Consider the following 23,019-nt stretch of genomic DNA (forward strand, 5'->3'; position numbering starts at 1 on the left):
GGGAATGTGTCAAAGAGACAACAAGCTTAATTAAAACTAAGTATTTATTTATACCTGCATCAACTCTCTCTCTGGCTTGAGCATTCGACATGCCTTGGTATGGTGTTAATCCACCAGAAAATATCTCCCACATTAATATACCAAAACTCCATACATCACAAAGAGAAGTGTATTTACCTGTAAAATAATAAACAATATTTACATATGAAAATAATGAATATGGATTCACCGAAATATGCATACTCATTAATTATAGAACATTTTTAGGGTTTCTTTATTTAATTTGTATAATTTAAAGAAGCAGCCAGGTTGGCATCAATGAGACAGCAATTCTATGAAGAAAAAATCTATAGGTCAAAATATGGTCTTACAAAATAAAGTGTCTAAACAATATATCATGTCCTAAATTGCAATATACATATGTATAGTCTAGAACAATTGTATGAAAAGTTTTTCATCTTTTTTTTGGGATTATCTATGGTTCTGAAAACAAGAGGGAGTTTCTTGGCTACAATCTCATCAAAGGACCACTATGGCAAAATAGATGAATTCTGGTGCCATGTTAAAAGAAGCTATGACATAATGTGAGGAAAATGCGATAGAAATGTTTCTCTAATTCTTAGCTGATTTATCCCTTTCCTGACCTGGTGATTATTTTTTTTTTAATATACATGTGGTTTGTTTGATCTCGGTTCTTCATTGGTAAAAGTCTAACTATGACATCAAATTTTCTTGCTCCAGTGATTTTCCTATTGTGCTGTCACGAAAGAAGGCATCAGTGCCTGATGATGTCACATATAAAGAACAAATCTTTTAGCAGATCATTGAAGAGGAACGATAAAGTTTGTCTACATATCAACCTATAAATCATTGGAGAAACAGATTCCACCTCCAAATAATGTGTAATACAATATTTATCCACTCTCGAAAGTTGCATTTTAAATATTTAACAATATTGGAAAGTCTTGTGTTTAAAAATATGAAAATTTAACTGTTTGGAGAGCAGAAATATCATATCACACTAGATGCAGTAATAGAATCTATATATGTAACTGACCTACAGATGGGCTGACATAGTTAAAACAGTCTTCCTCCTGTTTTGGACAGAAGGTATCATCATTTGTATGACTTGTACACAGAACGTCATTGTAGTTGGTTACTAGAGCAATAGTGTATTAAGCCAAACCTACCATATAATAAGGCCTCTGGTGCTGTCCATTTTATGGGGATCTGTTTCAGTCCATCTGATACAGTATACTCCTCTTCTTCTCGGGACATTCCAAAATCTGATATCTTAACAACATTGTTGTCACCAACTAGACAGTTACGGGCTGCTAGATCTCTGCAAAATAACAGTCAGTCAGATTGAGATTAGCAAAATAAATTGATACTAGCACAATAAATTGATACCAGCTAATTAAATGATACTAACACAATAAAATGATACCAGCTAATTAAATGATACTAACACAATAAATTGATACCAGCTAATTAAATGATACTAGCAAAATAAATTCTTATTAGCGAATTCATATAGCAAAATTGAAAAGGCCTTTTCCATTTTTTTTGTTTTTTTAACATGAACACCATCTTATATTTTAAATCACATATATTTCATAAACTCTAAGTTGTTTAGGGCTGCTGACAGAGGGGTCCATGCTTTTGTTGAAAAAAAGGCCTTTAGATAACCAATAAACTTTTATAATGGCTTAAGACTTATTGGAAGACTAAAATTTTCTAAATTTATTGTGACACTGAAAATGAAAATGCAACAATGAACCACGATGAATTTCATTCAAATGTCAAATACTGAGATGTTCTCATGTTTATCAATTGAATACCAATCATCATTGACTTATTGTTAGCGGTACTTTTTCCACTCATCTGATAACAAATTTTGTCATGAAAAACTATACAAAAGTTTCAAAAGTCAATGAACCATGATTGAGAGGGATTCGGTCAAATAATCTCAATGGAAATGAGATGTGCCAATGCAAATACAACTGCATACCAAATATCATTGACCTATCATTTGTGGTTCCCCTTAAACTGACATTATCAAAAATGTTAACAGTTCTTGATTCTGCTGACACCAAAAATACAACACCTAGGTTTTGCTTCTGTGACTTTTCTGAGCAAAGAAGTATCATATTATTTTATTGTTAATATTATATTAAGTTAATTTGGCCTTACCTATGGATACAGTTTTTATTTTCCAGATATGCCATTCCATTAGCTGCGTCTTCACACATCTTTGTTAACTGTTTCTTAGATTGAGTTTTCCCATGTTTCCGTAAATAACTTAACAATGCACCACCTGAAAACATTTATTTATTTATTTATTTTTTGTGTTTTAACGCCACTTTTAAGCACCACTTTTGGGCTACTTCGTGGCGGCCAGTTTTTATTGGTGGAGGAAGCCGGAGTGCCCGGAGAAAACCACCGACCTTCGATAGGAAAACTGACAATCCTAGTCAATTAAGATTGGAGTCGAGTGCACCTGCACGAGCAGGGTTCGAACTCACAACCTCTGTGTTGACTGGCTAGTGATTACAGTAGTAACTACTTAGACCTCTCGGCCACCGAGGCCCCCTGAAAAGATTTATGTTTATGTCTTAAAACTTGGGTTAAATAGTACATTTTTACTTCTCTCGTCAAACAATTTTGTTTTTTTTCGTTTTGCAGAAAGAAACTACAGTAAAACCATGATAAGTCAAAGTCAATGGGACCCAACAATATCTTTCCACTCATAAATCCAAGGTTGGAGTCACAACTCATCTGAGGTCATAAGTTGTGTCATGTCTTCTCATTTCAATATTGTCCCTTTTATTGTCAACCTGGTTGGTGAAGGTGGAAGAATATTAAATATTCCTTATCAGTCAGTTTTCTGTGAAGTGTTTCATGGTCTATTAATTTTGGCCTTGGTGTTTTCTGTTTTTCTTTTGATTTTTTGGTTTTTGATTGCAACCTTTGTATCTTTACTCTCCTTTTCCAACAAAGTTAAGATATTTACTTTTGATAGCGTGTTGGAATATGTTCATAATTTCATAGTTTAGTAGATAATTAATAAATCTGTGTAAATAACTTTACCAATTTTCCCATTTTTTAACCAAAGTACATATTTCAGGAAAAAAACAAGTAAGAGTATACAGACTGTTCCAGGCATGGGACACAGTAGGCATGGGACGCAGTAGGCATGGGACACAGTAGGCATGGGAGGCACTTTTTTAAGACCTACCACTTTTTACTTATAATTCTTACAAAATTCTAAGGAAAATGCAATAATCCATATTCATTTAATTGAGTGCCTCCCATCCCCCCACCCAAAAATTTTGAAACAGTCATAATAGAAAGAAAAGCAAGTCAACTAATACTGTTGTGTAGTGTTGTCCTCTTGTGTCTAAAAGAAACCAAATAAATATGCATGAATAAATAAGAAAAAAAAATCTAATTTCTGCCACTAATTCTACTTCCCCCTACCTGCCACATATTCCATCACAATCATGACAGGTTGTCTCTGAGCAGCTATTCCAATGAACTGTACAATATTAGGATGATCATACTGCTTTAATATCCTTCCTTCTTGTAAGAATTTTTTCCTTTGATCATCAGAGAGTGTATCTCGACAAGTCTTAATAGCCACAACCTGATTTTTAGGTTTGTATATGCCTTTGTATACCTCACCAAAATTACCCTAAAAAGTAAAACTATTTTTTTATACGAGTGGTAATTTTGTTTTAATTTCAGAATAAAATATGTTACAATACAAATTACTTTCGATTATCAAAGTAAATCAGTATTCTCATAAAGAAATTTCATATAACATCCTGGTAAACAGGAAATTTAGAGATACCATCATGTTTCTAGAAATTATAGCATCTTATCCACAACACAATCTGTGAGAAAATCATTTCAGATAGCTTCACATTCAAGTATTATACCATTACACAACAATTGCAAATATGCTAAAAGGCCCTGGAGGAGAACACTGAATAAATATATAGCTATATTAAAGAATACAGAATACAAGATGAACTAAACTTAAATGTATATTCCAAAATAAATAGAAAATAAATCAGGTTGTTCGTTGGTTTTCTCATTTGAATTGTCCCACATTTTGCATTTCATTCCTGTCAACCTCAAAAAATGAAAATGCAGGTCATGACCTGCATTGAGGAAGAAAAAGTAAGGTCATAAAGCATACACTCTTTTTCCAGTTGAATTCTAGTATTTAGAGAATTTTTTTTTATATTCTATAATCTTTTATACAGTTTTCTACAATTCACAATTGTGAAGTATTTGCTGAAAATTATTTAAAATTTCATCAATTTATGTTTTAATTTTAACTTCATTGTATTTGTTGAAAATTTACTATTAATCAAATATCAATATAGAACAATGACATCTAATTGTTTCATTCACACAATTTTCATTAATGAATTTTATAAACCTTAACTATGATTAGAAATCAGCTGTAGCTAGTGTGCTATACATAAGAGGAAGATAAAGAAATAGAATGTACACTGTTGTGTACATTCTGGGCAATTTGTAGAGCACATGGATTTTAAAATACAAATGTTTTAGATACCCATATATCTAATACAAGCAGGAGATAACTCTGTTATATAAATACTAGATAAATAAAATCTAGTTATCTGATTGGAACTAGAATATGGGTGAAAACCAGTCATATGATGAAATCCTTGGTTATTTGATGACCTGGGGGGAGGTATTGAAAAATCTTGGGTGAGCTCTTAAATTTCTGGATGTGACCCGCGAAAATTGGGTCAGTTGACAAGTATGACCTTTTATAGCTTACTATACAGAATGGGTTTTCCTCATTGTTGAAGGCCTTTAAGTGACCAATAGTTGCTAACATCCACATCATTTGGACTCGGTTGGATAGTTGTCTCATTGTCATTTATACTACATCTCCGTATTTAACAATGTAGATATAAATACTGGTTAGTTTTAGGGCTAATCTCTTCAAATATTGGAACAATCAGCAGTTGACTGTCATAGACCTGATTAAGTACAGGCATATACAAAAGAAGATGGTACGTTGAACCAGGTTTTACTTGCCGTCATAAAAAAATTTAGAGTACCACTATCATACTCAGACTCAGAAATCAACCAATCAAAATACTGTACTCCAAGTACTGAGTTTTATGACTGAAAGCCCAAACCTCCAGCTTGTGTGTAGGATAAACTTGCACTTTGTAGCATCTTCACATAGTCAATGTAGATCTGTTTGGCCAATTTTTCAATGAAAGCATTTATGTTTTCACAGTTACATTATCAATCTCAAGTTGGTTATCTATGAATGAGTTGGAATTGGTGTAAATTATGTCATTGAACAATCACATAAGCATTCTAATACAGGTAATGTACAAGAAAGTGAACGAATTATAAAGTCATCTTTTAGCTCATGAAATATATCAGCACTTAAGGTGTTTTGTTCAGCATATTATTTAATTTTTAATGGTCATTTTGACCTTAAATATATATTTGAATCATTCTTACATTGCCGATCTTCATCTCTAAAGCGACATCATCATTATTTAACTGCCATTGTTCTTTGATGATTGGGTTACTCAGTATACACTGAGACTTAGCTGTCACAATGGTCCCACTTTTATACTGGATCGTCACTAACTCTGGAATGGATGGGAAAGAATCTCCCTCAAACCTCCATCCTCCCTGAAACAGATAATTATAGAGTTAGATAATACACCTGTGACACTTGACATGAGAACTTGTGACAGTTGAACTATTGACTTCATACAACAATCCTTTTTCTTTTGCAGCATCATTTTCTCTTGTGACGTTTAAATTTTAAGGAATACTCTGTGATTTCCAGGAATGATGACAAATATAGTGATAAGGTGTATACTGTCTTTTGGTATGTATAGTGCGCACATTTATACCCTGGGTCATGTTTCTTGTAAGAGGGGTGCACATTATACATGCCTACAGTCATTTTCTTAGTCTTTTTTCAGGTCCAAACTCCAACATAGAAATTTTCAGGAGAAGTGAAGAGTACGGAATATTTTTGCTAATACCTCGATTGTTTTTATGTTTTACATATTATATTTGTAATATGTATCTTATTGATCTTGATTTGTCATGTTTTATTCAAATAAAAAACATTTTATATTTGTGTAGTTACGTTTATCGTGTAAATTTGTCCATCTGTTTGCAATCCTGAAATTTGCCATGTTTTAATAAAGACACAATAAAGCTTTAATTGTCGGTTAAATTAACCTCTGTGTTCCTTGTTGTCATAACTTACTGTTTTTGTATGTGTTCATCATGGAGAGTAGAAGAAAAGTGTATGAAAATTGAATAAACCACACTCGTTTTGAAAATATAAACCGCCATTTTTTCTAATGTATCAGGTGATCGCCAGTCATGTGACTTGAAATTGTAAAGTGATGATTTAGTCTATGAGAAGTTTATTTTATAAATACGTTTCTACTTTGTAACTTTTAAACAACTGCTTAAAACCCTTCAAGAAATTATGATTGAAAACATGATAATCCCATAATTGTAACCTGAACGAATTTAATTAGGAACAAGGTGAACCTGTCACTGATTTGTTTAGACATTGATTAGACCCATTGATTGAGGTGTGATAATCCGGATTAACAGCTAAAATCAACAAACAAAAATAAAAATAATGAGATTTTAACAATTTATTACAGCACTAATGATGTTAATGATAATCATTTGACTGATTCGTAATTATGTTATTGTTTCAATCAGAACATTAATTTGGATATTTAATCTTGTCCTTGATACTCAAACAATTTATTAAATTTGATTTTAAAAAACAAACTTAAATGAAGATTTATCTCAATCTAATAAAATTCTTATTCATTTGTCAGAATATTTGCAATTTCATATTAATTACGTATTCCGTCAGAATTCTCAGATATCAGTGTCCATTTAAAAAACTTCCTGTTTACCGATAGACTTCCTGTTTGCCGATTTTGGAGATGCAAATTTTCCAAATGTCTATGAGTCTTATACGAACATAAACTTTTTTTCTCACGTTTCTTGGACCAAAAATGGGGTGCGCACTACACACAAATGCGCACTATACACCCCAAAAGACGGTAGTACCTCTCTTGTATTGGTTTGTTAATCACTGACATAAGCTGTGGTTTTATTATCATTAGTGGGGGGATTTTTTTATGGATTTTGTGGGTAAAGATGAACCCTGAATTCAAATGTTCAACAATATACAAAAGTCTAAATTAGGAAACGGATTAATATAAGTTAACAGTTTGTTTCTGGATCCTATTAATTATTCAATTGTATTAAAATTTTAATGCCAAATTGTGTACATTATTTAACTTGAATTTAATTAATAAAATATGTTTACACTATAAAGTCTTAATCATTAAACGAACAAAAAAAAAAGGGAAATTTTTTTTTCGTTTATTTTTTTATATTGGGTTGCTGCCTCACTTCTGTATACCCCACATTCATTTTAATTCATCATACTTGATAATTTATTGCCTAGTCTTTTAAAATCTGTTCTAATGGAAATTGATGGTCTGGTTATTACTATGAATTCATTATCATTTGTGGGGCACCAAGTTCGTGGATTTCGTTGGTTAAGGTAGACAAGGAATTGTTATGTTCAATGAAGTGCAATTTTTCTATAGGCTTGTAAGCAGAGTTTGGCAAAACCGCAAAATCTAATATCCATGAAAATACAATTTTTCCTCAATCAACGAAAAATAAATCCACAGTATCAAGATAAAATAGACAAAGACTGAACAATTTTGCCGTTATTTTTGTTGTTGGATTGCTAGCTGTCTCACTAATGTATACCAACATTGCCTAGTATTTATTCTGGTTAATAGTTATTGAAATAATATTATATGCTGTTTGAATTGCTACAATAGACTATACCTCTCCATACTGTATAATAAAGTGTTTATGTCCATTCCAAAATGCTGACAGGACATATTGAACTTCACTTGTTCGCTTGTTTTTACTTTCTCTAACAAGGAAGTCACCATCTTTATTGAGCAGACGTTGAACCTCTTCCCTTGGCAGAACACCGTGGAACCACTCCTGTTCTTCCAACACAGCCTCCACATCACTAGAGTTGACCTTCAAATTAATAAATAAAGATAAATTAATTAGCGTTGACCTTCAAACCAATAAATAAAGATAAATTAACTAACGCTGACCTTCAAATTAATAAATAAAGATAAATTAACTAGAGTTGACCTTTAAATTAATATATATAAAGATAAATTAACTAGAGTTGACCTTCAAATTAATATGTATATATAAATTAACTAAAGTTGACCTTCAAATCAATCTATAAAGGTAACTAAACTAGATCTGACATTTGAATTAATATATATAAAGATAAATTAACTAGAGTTGACCTTCAAATCAATATATAAAGGTAACTAAACTAGATCTGACCTTCAAATTAATATATCAAAATAAATTAAAACAGTAATAAATTTTAGGTCAATAAATTTCCAGGGTTATAAACCATACCAGCTAATTGAAATTATTGCTATCTCAAATCCTAACCTGAAGAGGACAAATAAATGATTCTTCTCTTGTGTTGTCTCCTAGTACCATAGAAACAGATTATGAAATATGGGAACCATACTTTACTTCATGTGCATTGTTTGTATGATTCACTGACATAGGATTTTTTAACTGTGTCTGTAATCTTTTGTCATTGATTACCATTGAACATTGAAACAGAAAATGAATCATGGGAAGGTTTATACTTACCTCTTGTGCATTATTTGTATGATAATTAGCATCAACAACATTAGATTTTTTTACTGTGTAAACTTTTGTCGCTAATTACCATAGAAACAGACAATGAATTATGGGAAAGTTCATACTTACTTCTTTTGCATTATTTGTATGAATAGCATCAACGACATTAAATTTTTTTACTGTGTAAACTTTTGTCTCTAATTACCATAGAAACAGTCAATGAATTATGGGAATGTTCATACTTACTTCATGTGCATTATTTGTATGATTAGCATCAGGGACGTCATTAGGTTCATAGTGCGTGCTCTTCTCACCTCCGTCTGCTTTCTTGAATTTATTAAATAATGACTTGAATGGTTTCCCTGCCTTAGCTATGGTACTGTTTGGTGATTGGTTGGTATCACTAGTCAACTGGCCATGAAATAAAAAAAATCAATTTGGAGTTTGCAGTTTGAATTTAATTCACACATTTAAATTTTTGTTTTCATCATACTGACTTTAAGATAAATGTGTTAGTTTTTACACAAGGTCACCCAAAGGTCAGTATCTGAGATAATTGCATTTAGACACAGCTCAATGACATATTAGCCTTACTTCATAAATGAGATGAAAATAAACATGTTTAATAGATAGACATGATAGACATGGGGGACAATGCAAACAAAAACAAAAATAAAAGTACAGATTAATTAATAAAGTCTTGTAAATCTATAAATAACACAACTCATCATTTTCTTTTAAAATCAAAAATTAAATAAATATTATCTTAATGAAAACTAAGCTAGAAAACATTATTTCCTGGTTATCATCTGTAAAAGAAGCCAACCTCACCTTTAATAAGATATATGTTAAATCACTGATACTGTCACATACCATATGTTATATTAATTTTGTGTCGGCTTTTGTTCACAGTTTGGATCTTAGAATTGACAGTTAAAATTTAACTTTGACATAATAATTTCAAGGAAAGATATATGCAAGAGTCTTTTATGTATCTTAAAACAATAAAATACCTACAGAGACATCACAGTCATCACCATTGTCTAACATTTTAGGCATATCATCCCCTGCAGCATCAAGTGACTCTTTTATCCGTTGAATCATCTGTGATTGTATTTCCAACTTTGCTTTTGTTTCTGTAACTTCTAACAGACATTTGTGTCTTTCTCGTTTCTTCTGTAGATGTCTATAACGAAAATAAAAATTGAAATATTTGTCTTCAAACAGAAATTTGGGAGCTCAAATAATTACAAAATAAATATTACAGGCTATGTTTATAATGGTATGGGAGTATAAATGAAAAATGATAAAAAAAAATCAAAATTTGCTAAAACTTTTAAATAATATACAAGATTTTAGCTCTTATAAAGTGCTTTTGAATATCAAAAGAAAAATTGAGTCACTGTATGTTTTTTCGACAATAACATAAAATTGAAAAATTCCTTGTAGATTCCTTTATAAATTGTTGAACTTGTGAGTTACCTTCCCTTAATACGCTAATTAAAAAAAAATTGAAATCAATCAAAAAAGTTGTACCTTTGTAAACATATTAGTAACTACAAGTTAAAATCACATAAATTTGTTCATTTCAATGAAAATTCTTTTTAGTAAACTAGATTCTTGCACCGAAATTTAACGACTTCATTTAAAATCTTTATTGTGTTCTGCTATTTTACAATCCAAGATGGCAGAAGACACCCTCACCACCTTAAGCCACTTCAGAATTAGAAAGATAAAGACTACAAAAACCATGTTCAGTGTACGTCTTACCATCAAAATATTTAGACATATTGATATATTAATATCTGTATCATCTTCAATAATTTTTATTTACTTAAGACAGTCACTGTGTTCTCATGGTAGCCTACACACCTCAAGAGTAGGAGGATTGTAAATTCCTCCCCAATCTATTAATATGGTACACAAATTAAAAAAAAAATCTTTTGAAGGGTACCACGTTTCACAATTTTGTTAACCTAAACTATTAAGTACTACAAAAGCAGCTAAAAATCACGGCTTGAATTTGGAGTTCTTTAACACGGTAAACTGAAATTTTATATTCTACAAAAAAATATTGTTCATGCTAAATGCACATTTCTTGCTTCAAGGGACTAATTATTGAAAGCGGAGGGTTATCTGAGACATAGTGATAGAGTGGATATTAACCATGTTAACATAGTTCTTCATGTCAGATTACTACATGTCATAGATTTTGTTATAATTTTTTTTTCTAAGTTTATTGTTATGGATTTTATTGTCATTCACATGCTTCATGTAAACATTTGTATTTTTTATTAGTTTGTTTCTACTGATATCATCCTAAAATATAGGGCTTAACGTGCATCAATATCATATTGTAGTGTGCATTTTTCATGCATTATTGTGATGATTATAATGAGTGTATTTCTTGAAGTGTACTATATAACCATATATATATACATGAAGAGATTTATATTCAATTCATTTGTATATACCAGGGTAGTACATATGCTTCAACAATCTTTAAGAAATTTGAAATTAAAATGCATTGATTGGTATTTAATAGATGGTAATCTAAAATTCATTGTAGAAACATAATTGGTAAAAACTTGTTCCAAAAAATGTTTCTGTTTGAGTCTCTGAATATAGTTTGTATGGCACCTTATCAGACATGACATACATGTTACTGTATACAACTTTTAGTTGTGTGCTCCTTTGGAAATTTTCTTTATCGCCCAACTATAAATCTGCAAATTTAAAACCCTCAATCTAAAGTACTTATCAATTCAGTACTATATCATAATATATTTATAAGGTATAACTCTAGCTACTAAAACCGCAACCATTCATACACATAATGCCTAATTCCTAGGATACTGGAATGGAACCTCATCTAGAAGGGTAATGGAAAATGTATAAAGATAAGGATTAGGTCATAGAAAATGTATAAAGATAAGGATTCCAAGGCTGTAACAGAACCAAACCTATCTAATATGTTAAAATGAAAATTATCATGTATAATACTAAAATATAGGACAATACTGCAATTGGATTTATTAAGTAACATCAAAACATGGTTTTCAGAACATGCCTTTTTTGCCATTTAGCCCATAGCAAGGTAATGATTTCCTTACCGTTGTCTCCTTTTCTTTCTGGAAATTAAATTATATATTTACATCTTGAGTGGTTAGAACCATTCCAATTATAACTGTCATATTCATGACACACCTTGACAATAAAAACCTTTATCCTGTGTCAGGTAAAAAATGGCTTGAAAACTAACTTCTGTTATAGTCAGGGCTGCTTCAGAAAATACTATCCTCCACAACCACCAAGTGAAGTTTTTATCAATAAGAAAATTGCAATGGATAGGCAAAAATAAAAACTAGCATTTTCAATTTTGATAGAATAATTTGTATGCTTCATTTTCTGAAATTGAATAATTAATCTCAATTTTCCCCCCATTGTTTTACAATTGCAATACATGCATGCAGTAATTTCAGAATTTACAATAAATATAAAACTTTGTTGATCAATAATAAATTATTAAAAAAAATTTGTGAAGTTTTCTTATCACTATACTATAGCCTTGATAGCCATGAATCTGGTTAGTGAGAGGAGCAGTTCACATGAATTGTGCTTTCCATACATAGCCTTTGTGGAAACTTTACCTAGATTGAATGGAAAATGGGTATGCAAGGCTCTATTAAATAACTTCCAGCATTTTAAATGGAAATGCATTATACATATTATAGATAAGCACTTTTTCACTTGAAAACATTGTCAAATTAATGTGCCAACATTTTACTTCTGAACCTGTGTGAATATAAAACACAAAGAGTAAACTAAAATAAAGTGATCTAGTGATCACAGATACAGGTGCTTGCAGAAAAATCTTTAATTGTAAATGAATATGTACTGTATGTTTCATAACTATGTGTTAAAATCTAGAAGGATTTCATCAATTGGTACTTTCATTTTGTACTTTCATTTTCACCGTAAACACTATGTCCACACATGTTCAGTGGTAAAACTATGTTCAAGATAGTTGAGGGAATCCCTACTTAAAATAAAATATTACTGTCTTCAGGACTAAATTTTACCTGTATATGTTAAAGGGGCATTTGCTACGAGCTATAAAAAAAATAAATATGATTTTTTCTTTGATCAATTATTAATGAAAGTGAAATAGTGAATTAATAATTCTCTTTTAGCAGCCAGTTTGGTTCAATTTTGTCAAAATAAGCTAAGAAACATTGCTGATGAATTATTCGCTGCCAAGTGAATGAGTCGACTTCATTGAATCTGTATTCATGTGACCCTCAATTAAACCCCTTAGCTGGAGATGGGTTACACATGTATTCAGCTATTAAAAGGAAAAGAATGTCAACATTGAAAGTGAAACAAGGATGAACCATTTGTTTAACCGATTTGATCCACAAAAACATCATTCTTATACAGGTAAAAACAATGATAAACATACTTCTTAAACTACAATATGAAATCAAACAGACATAGAGAAATCCAATTGTATGCGATCTCTACCTATTTATTTTTATGTTTATATCAGGTTATATGATTGTCTGCAGTCTTTAGAGGTCATCTTGATGGTTAACTAGATGGTGTCTAGACTAAAATACACATGAAATGCTGATACATATTATCGAGTCCATGTATTGTTAATTGCTTATTTTAGACTTTTTGCAATATGGATATATGTTTTAGTATGTTTTGAACCAAATATGAGTCAAATCGGTGAACATGATTTTGACAACTAATGCCCCTTTAAGGGTATCCCTACTTTGGGACTTTATACCATTTCTGTGATAAGGTTTAAGCCAATTACGTTATTTTACTAAAAATCAATTATGAATGACTTAGAACAGAATATCATTGACCTTATCTTTGGGCTATATTCCAAGGTTAAGGTTAGGCAGACAACCACTCCTTACAATAACATGGTATTGTCTGTGGGACTACATTCTAGTTGTGTGTCCCTACTTTGGGACTATATTCCAATGTAAAGCATATAACCACTACTTACAATAACATATTATTGTCTTTATCTTTGAGACTACATTCTAGTTGTGATTTAAGGGAATCCCTACTTTGGGACTATATTCCAATGTTAAGGACTACTTACAATAACATAATATTATCTTTATCCTTTGGGACTACATTCTAGCTGTGATTTAAGGGAATCCCTACTTTAGGAATAAATTCCAAGGTTAAGGACTACTTACAATAACATAATATTATCTTTATCCTTTGGGACTACATTCTAGCTGTGATTTAAGGGAATCCCTACTTTAGGAATAAATTCCAAGGTTAAGGACTACTTACAATAACATATTATTGTCTTTTTCTTTGAGACTACATTCTAGTTGTGATTTAAGGGAATCCCTACTTTGGGACTATATTCCAATGTAAATGGACTACTTACAATAACATAATATTATCTTTATCTTTGGGACTACATTTTAGTTGTGATTTAAGGGAATCCCTTCTTTAGGACTAAATTCCAAGGTTAAAGACTACTTACAATAACATATTATTGTCTTTATCTTTGGGACTACATTCTAATTGTGTGATAGTATCCTCCACCTCTTTCAGGGCCTCTTCCTTACTTTCTAGTTCTTGTTTTGTTGTGCTTTCTTCCTCTTCAATTGACTGTAACCTGAATTAGATTATGATAAAGATTTTATATCACATATATATATATGTTTTTCAGATTTCAAACTACTACTGGTTCAATAATTCTAATAACATTAAAATTTAAAGAAACTCATTTCATATGACTTTTGAGTACAGGACATCAAAATACAAAGATCTATGTAATAGTTCAATATGTTTTTTTTTTAACCCTAATTATCATCAGTATTGTAATATTTTAAACTGAACAGATGCATCTATAATGTATTTTTGGGGTCTACAATAGCAAAACATGGACTTCGTTTAATCTCATACAAATTAAGGAGCTATGGAATCAATTAGCTATAAACTCTTTTCTTACAACTTGTCAATTTTAGATTGTCAGATGCAAGGTTACTTTAATTGGTCATTATTACTTTTAACTCCCCTTCCTTTGAGAACAACTTTCGAAGATAAATATTAAATCCTAGTCTCGTATCTTTTGGCATAAAGTTTTACTTGAGATTAAAAGTTTATTTGTGTAAAATCTACTACTGTAAATTTAGAAATTATTGCGATTAATGCAACTGGGTGAGTATCGCAATAATAAGAACTCACATTCTGTAATCTGACAAATACATTTGTCTGCAGCTTATCCTCAAATCGCAATAATTATTCTCCAGTTTTGATCTGTCATGTCGAAATCGCAATAATATATGCACACAATAATTTCTTAATTTAGTATTCATTAACTACCTTGTTTTGAGGGCTTCGTGTGTCTCTGCGTTGAGTTGTATTGTGTCAGCTTTAAGATCACCTGTTACGCTACTTATTAAACCTTCATCAAATTCAAACGTCACATTTTCTATTGGATCGGATCTAAAATGGTATGAAAAATAAAGCAATCAAATTGAGCACTAATAAGTACCATCATTGAAACAATAAAATGCTTCACTGAGCGCAGCCTGATACGACCACAGAGGTCGAACCCTGAACAGTCGGGGCAAATTTGGACACAATATTCAAGCTTGATACTGTCTGTATTTGGGTTGTGATCAAATTTTTGACATAATATAGGTTTCTGACACAAAATAAAAGAATTGGTCAAAGATCTTACAAATCTATAGCGCAATACTGTGCAATTGAAGATTTCTTCTTGAATCTTTTCAAAAATTTGAAAGTTGAAAAATTTTGGAAAAAAAAATATGAACCCCTTAAAAAAATCCCCCCCAAACTTTTTGAATCCCCCATGGAGCAATTACCCCCATACTCAATCCCAGCCTTTCCTTTGTAGTATGGAACCTTGTAGTAAAATTTTAGAGAGATCCATAAACTTAAACACAAGTTATTGTCTGGAAACTAGAAAAATGCTTGTTTTTGGCCCTTTTTTTGCCCCTAATTCCTGCATGTTTGGGGCAATTAACCCCAAACTCAATCCCAGTCTTCCCTTTGCGATATGGAACCTTGTGGTACAATGTCAGAGAGATCCTTACACTTACACACAAGTTATTGTCCGGAAACTACAAAAATGCTTGTTTTTGGCCCTTAATTCCTACACTGTTGGCACCATAACCCCCAAAATGAATCCCAACCTTCTACTTGTGGTATTAAACATTGTGGTACAATTTCAGAGGAATCGAATTACTTATACACAAGTTATTATCCTGAAACTAGAAAAATGCTTGTTTTGGGCCCCTAATTCCTAAACAGTTGGGACCATCATCCCCAAAATTAATCCCAACCTTCCTTTTGTGGTATTGAACCTTCTTAAAAAATTTTATAGAGATCCATTCACTTAAACTAAAGTTATTGTCCGGAAACCAAATGTGTCTCCGGACGACGATGACGACATCATAGCATTATATGAACCAAAAAAAATGTTTGCGGTCGTATAAAAAGGGTAAATTTAAGACACTTTTTTCATTCAACAGTTGAAATATGTTTTTTTAAATTGGCTGTTGATAAAATTAAACTAGAAATGAAATCTTGTAATACTGTTAATCAACTGATTTTTGCAGATACTTTATAAATGACAAGCCCAAATTAGCCGTCACTGCGGAGATGTGTTTTGGTATTTGTTGATTAATTTTTACTAGAAAAGATACAAGTTTGACATTTTCACAAATATTTATACATTGTAGTCACATTATTTTTCTACTTGCAAAAGTGGCGTAAATAATTTGTTCTCGAAAATTAATCCGTTAGTTTACAATAATTGATTAATTTATGAACCATTTCTGGTAAAATAGCCTCCATAAACTGAAAAAAAGGTAGGGAGACTTTATTTCTAAAAAGAGTAATGACTTACTTGAAGGCATCTATGAACTGTACAAAGTGGTTTTCAGGGACTATTTCTTCGATGGAGTCGGATATTTGTTTGGACATATCACAGAAATCTTTATTACAAAAATTTGTATTGTTGTAAAAACTCTGCAGGAAATCTTTACTGAAACAGAAAAAAAGCAGCTCATATAATAACCAGTCAAAATATGTTTAAATATAGATAATAAATAGACATCTAAATCATTGTATATTCAGAAATTTGAACATTTTTCATTACTATAGTTGTACAATGTCAAATTCATCTTCGCAAATTCAGAAACTGCTGCATACAATAGTGCGATAAAAAATCTTTAATTCATGACACAAAATCAGTTCATGCACAACAAAAAAACACACAATAAGCAAAGGAACCGTGCTTTTATTGCTGTTCTTCATCTCAAAGTCACAGTGAGGCCTTCAACATGGAGCAAAAAAAACTCTCACCTCACTGCAAGTTTAAGTCGGCCCCTAGCAGCGGCTTGAGCAGAATTCTTTGCAAAAATAAATTTGGATAGACTTTGTAAGATGTAACACCACCAAATCGGGTCCGGACAAAAAAGAACATACTAGAAAGTAGTACATATTTAAAACAAAATAGTTCCTACGCATAGGTGTAAATCTAAAACTATGTAGCATATATTTTATTAAATAAAGTATCAGATGAAAGGTGAATGACTGGTGATCCTTGATAGAACACATAATTTACTGGTTATTTTGAATAATACAAAAATGTATGAATGAATTCTAAAATTGAGGGCATATATTGCCTGTTTTTCGGATATGAAGTGCCTGGTTTGGTGTATCTAAAATTCCGGTGTATAAATACAGGTATATTGATCACACATCGATAAAATGTTTTGCAGTGAAAAGTTTAATTTAGTTTTTATATGTTGTGTTTCTTGTACTGTTGTATGTCTGTTGGTCTTTTTCTTTTTTTGCCATTGTCAGTTTATTTTGGACTTATGAGTTTGAATGTCTCTTTGGTATCCTTCTCCTCTCTTTTCTGTGTAGTGTTGGCAAGCAGCTGAGAGGTAAACTATAGTACCAGACATTGATCAATATTTTTGAAGCCTTACAACTAAATTGTGTTTAGCAATACATGATTAAGAGAGTCAAAACAATATTCAGACAGATTTAATTAAAAAGATTTTGGCGAAAATAGACATAACCACGCATTTTACATACATACAAAAAAGCATGAGCCCACAGATATGACACTGATTTATCAAATAATCATGCATTTCAAAGCTTTCAAAATTAATAAATATTTATCTCAGTTATGTTTGTAAGACTATGAGTTCATCTGAATTATTTATTTGAAAAAAAGAATGTGAAATAAACTACTAAAATTAAGAATGCTTTTAGTGTGACGTCCATTTTCATTGAACCTGTACACAATTTTATTTAGGGGCCAGCTGAGGACCACCTCCGGTGTGGGATTTTCTCGCTGCCTTGAAGACCCATTGGTGGCCGTCGGCTGTTATCTGCTCTTTGGTCGGGTTGTTGTCTCTTTGACATATTCCCCATTTCCATTCTCAATTTTATTGATAAAAATGTACACAGATTTCACTTTTTCTGTCTCTATTCCAAGAAGTCAACATCCTGTTTTTAAGAAAGTGTGATTTTTAAAACAAAAGTAAACTTTCTGATCACAGTGCTAATGCATTAATAATGATTGCAGCACAAGCTTAAAAGTCCTCTTACATTACACACTACAACGGACACACTGTCAGTTAATAGAACCAACATCAAGGTACAGGCTAGTAGTAATTGTAACCACTGTCAAAGTATGAAGTAATTATTTTTATGTGTGGTGACAAAATTCCTGGGAACTTCAAATTGACAAATGATACTTTTTAAAAACCTTTATAACGAGTGTCTAAACCCTGTTGACCCTTAAGATATACTAAAAGGTGGTCCAACTTAAGATAACAGATCTAGATGGTCCCTTACCATTGCTGAGCAAGTGCTTCCTGCGTTGCTTGATGAGAATCTAAAAATTCAGGTAAAGTCTGATTGAGATATTCTTTTTGATGTAAGCACACTTCTTTTAAAGATAAAACGTAGTTGTTGTGAACTGTATGTAATTTTACCATGGATTTTTTATGGTCTAATTTAGCCTTGTCCAACTTTCCACCAGATTTAGCTAAAAATTTAAACAAAGAATAAGATAAAATATCAAAGTATATGCAGGTAAGGTTAGTATGCTGAAGCGAAAATTTAACAAGTGTTCTATGTTTTAAAATTTAACAGGTGTTCTATATTTTAAAATTAAACAAATTGCAAGTGATCTTTGTTTTAAAATATTAACAAGTGTTCTATGTTTTAAAATATTAACAAGTGTTCTATGTTTTAAAATTTATCAAGTGTTCTGTTTTTAAATTTAAAAAGTGTTCTGTTTTAAAATTTATCAAGTGTTCTATGTTTTTAAATTTAAAAAGTGTTCTGTTTTAAAATTTATCAAGTGTTCTATGTTTTAAAGTTTTGACAAGTGTTCTATGTTTTGAAGTTTAACAAGTGTTCTATGTTCTTTAGTCTGGGAAAACATGTTTTATTTAGAAGTTGTAATTGGCTTTTTCTCCTTTGAATTGTTTTGCATTTGTAATTTCGGGGCTTTTATAGCTAACTATGCAGCTTGGGCTTTGCTCATTGAGAAGGCCATACGGTTACCTATAGTTATTAATTTCTATGTCATTAGGTCTCGGGTGGAGTGTTGTATCATTGGTAATCATACCACATCTTCTTATTTCTACATTTGAACTACCTTCTAGTACCTGCAATAATTCTTATATTGGTGCTTTGTATCTATTGTTTATATTCTAGTTATCGTTGGGGGCTTTGAAAATATCTTTTGAGTTCAGCCAATTAGAACCAGGTTTTAAGGTTTGAAGTAACTTTTAGTTTTATATCACTGATACTATACCTTTCCCTTTAAGATCCTGAAGTTTGGCCTGATCCTGTTGAAGTTTGCCCAGACATTTATCATATTCTTGTTTCTGTGTTCTAACAGCTGTCTGTACCTATGGGAAAATTTTAATTCAAGTGTATGACATTTTATGTTCTGAATTTTATATTATCTTTCAATTGCTTTAAAATATAACAATTATTATACAATTATTGACTTTTGATGAGGTTAATCATGTTGATAAATCATTGTACCAGCTGGTATCAAAAGTCAACAATTATTTTATTACATGACTTTTTTATCCATATTCAATTTTCAAGTATTTGCTCAAGAAATTTAACTGTTCCTAGTTTTGATATTAAATATATTATCTGTTTTGGTAGTTGCTTGCCTTTAGAAGTTGAAATATTCAATAAAATTTACTTAAAAGAAAATGAACTTTGAAAAGAAAGAAGAAAAAAAACCTTATAATTTGCATTATGCAACGTTCTACGCCACTGAATTGCCTAGGAAACTAACTATTGAAATACACTTTGTTCCGCTTAATTTCAAAATACAAAAAAGCAAAGATAAATTATAAACTAATGAAGTTTATATTTCCTTATTTTATACATGGTACCGGTAAAGGGGAGGAGGAAAAGGGGACAAACAATGTTTTTGTCCCCTCCCTCCCCCCGCCCCCACTATTGACAAAAAAAAATAAATTATTGAATTCAAAAAATGAAATTGAAAGAGGACACTGACTTACTTCTACAAAAATGTTCTAGGCTATTAGAGTATAGAATTTTTTGTATTGCTTGTCACTCTCCGAAGTTTCCTCCCCTCCCCCAACTTTCAGTCTGCTCCTATATGTATGTCATTGTAATAATAATGTTTTGTATTACCTTAGAGAAATCATTTTCTAGATGGTTTCTATCCTCTAAATACTGTTTTTTCACTGTCTTTTTCTCATGTAATATCTCGTTCAGCTTTTCCATTGTGTCTGTCGTCAGTTCTTCTACGTTTCTCTTTAATTGCTGGACAAATTTCTCCGTCTCCTGAATGATAACTTCCCATGCCTATATTAATCAGATATCATAAGAGAAGAAATAAATATTTAATCTTTATTATCAAAATCTTATGCATAAATAGACCAATTCAAAATTCATTTATATAAATGAGTTAAACCAGTTGACCAGAGGTCAAACGCTGTAAACGATGTCATTGAACAATTGCCTCTTACAGTGATGTTATAACATAATAATGTGACATTGAAAACATACAGAAAAATATAAGAACGTGAAAGTTAAATTTTTTCAAATAATTCCCTAATGATCCAATGTAAATTAAAGTCCCTCACTGGTCACATGACCTAGGGACATACTGGTAAGCTGAACAGTCCAAAGTTTAAATCCTGCACAAATGCCTCACAGGGAGCCTTTTTTTTTTTACTCTTAAGATTTTTTGTGAAAAGAGCCGCTGTCGTATAGGACAAATAGCTTTCATTTTAGGTCATGACTGGCAAGTATGACCGTTTCCAGACCCTTGAATTATAATGGAAAATGTTCCCTCTTAAATCTCATGCATTAAGATACAAATTCATATAAAAACTACCCCCCCCCCCCCCCCCCCCCATGGAATCAATTAGAAAACAACTGTTGGCAATGTAATCTAGTTGTAACAATTTACCCTTCCGTAAAAAAATCATAAATACATTGATTAATTTTTATGTTCCTGTGACAAATTAATTATAACAAGCATTCTGAGAGTATTGCATGGCAATACATAGTCCCCTACAGGGTAAAAATTCATTATACTGGAACAAAAAGATAACTTGTTCTATAACTTGTCATAGTGTAAACAAAAAGAAAATATCAAGTCAATATCTTCAAGCATGACTAAAAACAGTGTGGAAAACTGATTAAATGAGTGAATTTTTCAAGTCCAAGGACCATAACTCTGCACAAAATTATCAGACCGAAACAAAATTTCGAACTTGATCTGTATAACTTGTCATGATAAAACTATATACCAATTATCAATCAATATCTTCAAGCATGATGAAAAAAAGTGTGTAAAACACTTTAACATTAGATATGATGTAATACAGTGTACATGTATTTTCAAATTATAATCAAATATAATTACTAGTTCCAAATATTTATTCTTTTATTTGTCACAAACTAATATAGATTTGTAACTTATCTATAAAATGTCAACAATTTTTATCTACACAATGTAATGTAATAGATACATTAATAAAAATAGATTATTATCTATTTAAAGGATTTCACTTCATAATTTTTTATATATATATATATAGCATTCAGAAAATTAGTTTATACAAAATAACAAACAATCCTGCCAAAAAATTCTTCCAATAATGTACCAAAGAATGTCTTTCAAAAAATGAGTTATCTCCCTTTGTACAGAAATATGGTTTAACATAGTACTCTAACATTAGATATGGTCCAGAGTTATGGTCCATAACTCTGGACTAAATCATCAGACTGGAACAAAATTCGAACTTGATCTATAACTTGTCATGGCAAAACTATATACCAAATATCAAATCAATATCTTCAAGAACAAAGAAAAAAAGTGTGGAAAGCTGATTTGCCGGAACCGACGGATGGACAGACGGACGGACGGACGGACGGACAGACGGACGGACAGACAGACGGACAGAGTGCAAACCTAAAGTCCCCTTCGACTTCGTCGGTAGGGGACTAAAAAAAACTTTAAAAAAATTGATTGATTGCTTTATGTCCACTGGCAAATTATAATTAATGCATACTTCATGTACTAAGGACGGAAAAATCTTCTGAAAGGATTTATAAGACTGAGCTCACATTACAGCATTTTATGTTTCACAGTTAACTATTGGTTGATTCTTTCTGTTTTTTGCTTTGAATAATATCAAAAAATCAAATAACTATAATCTATACATGAAAGTGATGAAACTTATATTTTTTCCATCTGTATAAATTAACTATACACTGAAATAAATTTAGTAACTAGTTTAAATATCTTATTTCCTTTTTGAATATATTATTAAAGTGGCACTTAAGGTTTTCAAAGACATGACAATGTTTAAGTAGAAATACACTTACATCTATATACTCTAGTGAAATAACTCATTGACTAATTCAACCGTTTTACTTAAGTTGTTTAAATTGAAAAAAATGCATTAATTTAGTAAACTTAGACTGTTCTCCACAAATCATTAACAAATGAAAGCCATTGGGTCAGGGTTGGGGGGTTGTGGAAACCAGTCCAAAGGCCTGATGTTCCTGAAATATTTTTATATGCTCTTATTTTAATATATCATTTCGACATAAACTTTTCATAAATTGGTTTATTTAACCTGAATATATATTCTATACTGCTTACTCCATTTACACATTATTAAATGATATGATAATTATAAAAATAAC

The 23,019-nt window shown here is 31.1% G+C and overlaps 1 protein-coding gene across 4 annotated transcripts in view; it reads right to left on the reverse strand.

The window, feature by feature from the left end:
* The window catches only part of LOC127700163 (tyrosine-protein kinase Fer-like), a 45,485-nt gene that overhangs the window by 9,033 nt on the left and 13,433 nt on the right, over window positions 1-23,019 (reverse strand). For 3 of the 4 annotated variants that reach the window (XM_052203581.1, XM_052203579.1, XM_052203582.1), the window contains exons 3-17: window positions 20,488-20,661; window positions 19,622-19,718; window positions 18,652-18,844; window positions 16,685-16,822; window positions 15,133-15,255; window positions 14,288-14,422; window positions 11,880-11,897; window positions 9,784-9,952; window positions 9,013-9,177; window positions 7,924-8,127; window positions 5,524-5,700; window positions 3,481-3,694; window positions 2,194-2,317; window positions 1,191-1,342; window positions 55-177 (exon numbers count right to left, since the gene is read on the reverse strand). In XM_052203581.1, coding sequence (XP_052059541.1) covers window positions 55-177; window positions 1,191-1,342; window positions 2,194-2,317; window positions 3,481-3,694; window positions 5,524-5,700; window positions 7,924-8,127; window positions 9,013-9,177; window positions 9,784-9,952; window positions 11,880-11,897; window positions 14,288-14,422; window positions 15,133-15,255; window positions 16,685-16,822; window positions 18,652-18,844; window positions 19,622-19,718; window positions 20,488-20,661 — 2,206 coding nt within the window. The remainder of the gene's footprint in view (window positions 1-54; window positions 178-1,190; window positions 1,343-2,193; window positions 2,318-3,480; window positions 3,695-5,523; window positions 5,701-7,923; window positions 8,128-9,012; window positions 9,178-9,783; window positions 9,953-11,879; window positions 11,898-14,287; window positions 14,423-15,132; window positions 15,256-16,684; window positions 16,823-18,651; window positions 18,845-19,621; window positions 19,719-20,487; window positions 20,662-23,019) is intronic. The other variant, XM_052203580.1, reaches the window with a different exon arrangement.

Source organism: Mytilus californianus, unplaced genomic scaffold (genome assembly GCF_021869535.1).
Source record: "Mytilus californianus isolate M0D057914Y unplaced genomic scaffold, xbMytCali1.0.p SCAF_49, whole genome shotgun sequence".
Lineage (NCBI taxonomy): Eukaryota > Metazoa > Mollusca > Bivalvia > Mytilida > Mytilidae > Mytilus > Mytilus californianus.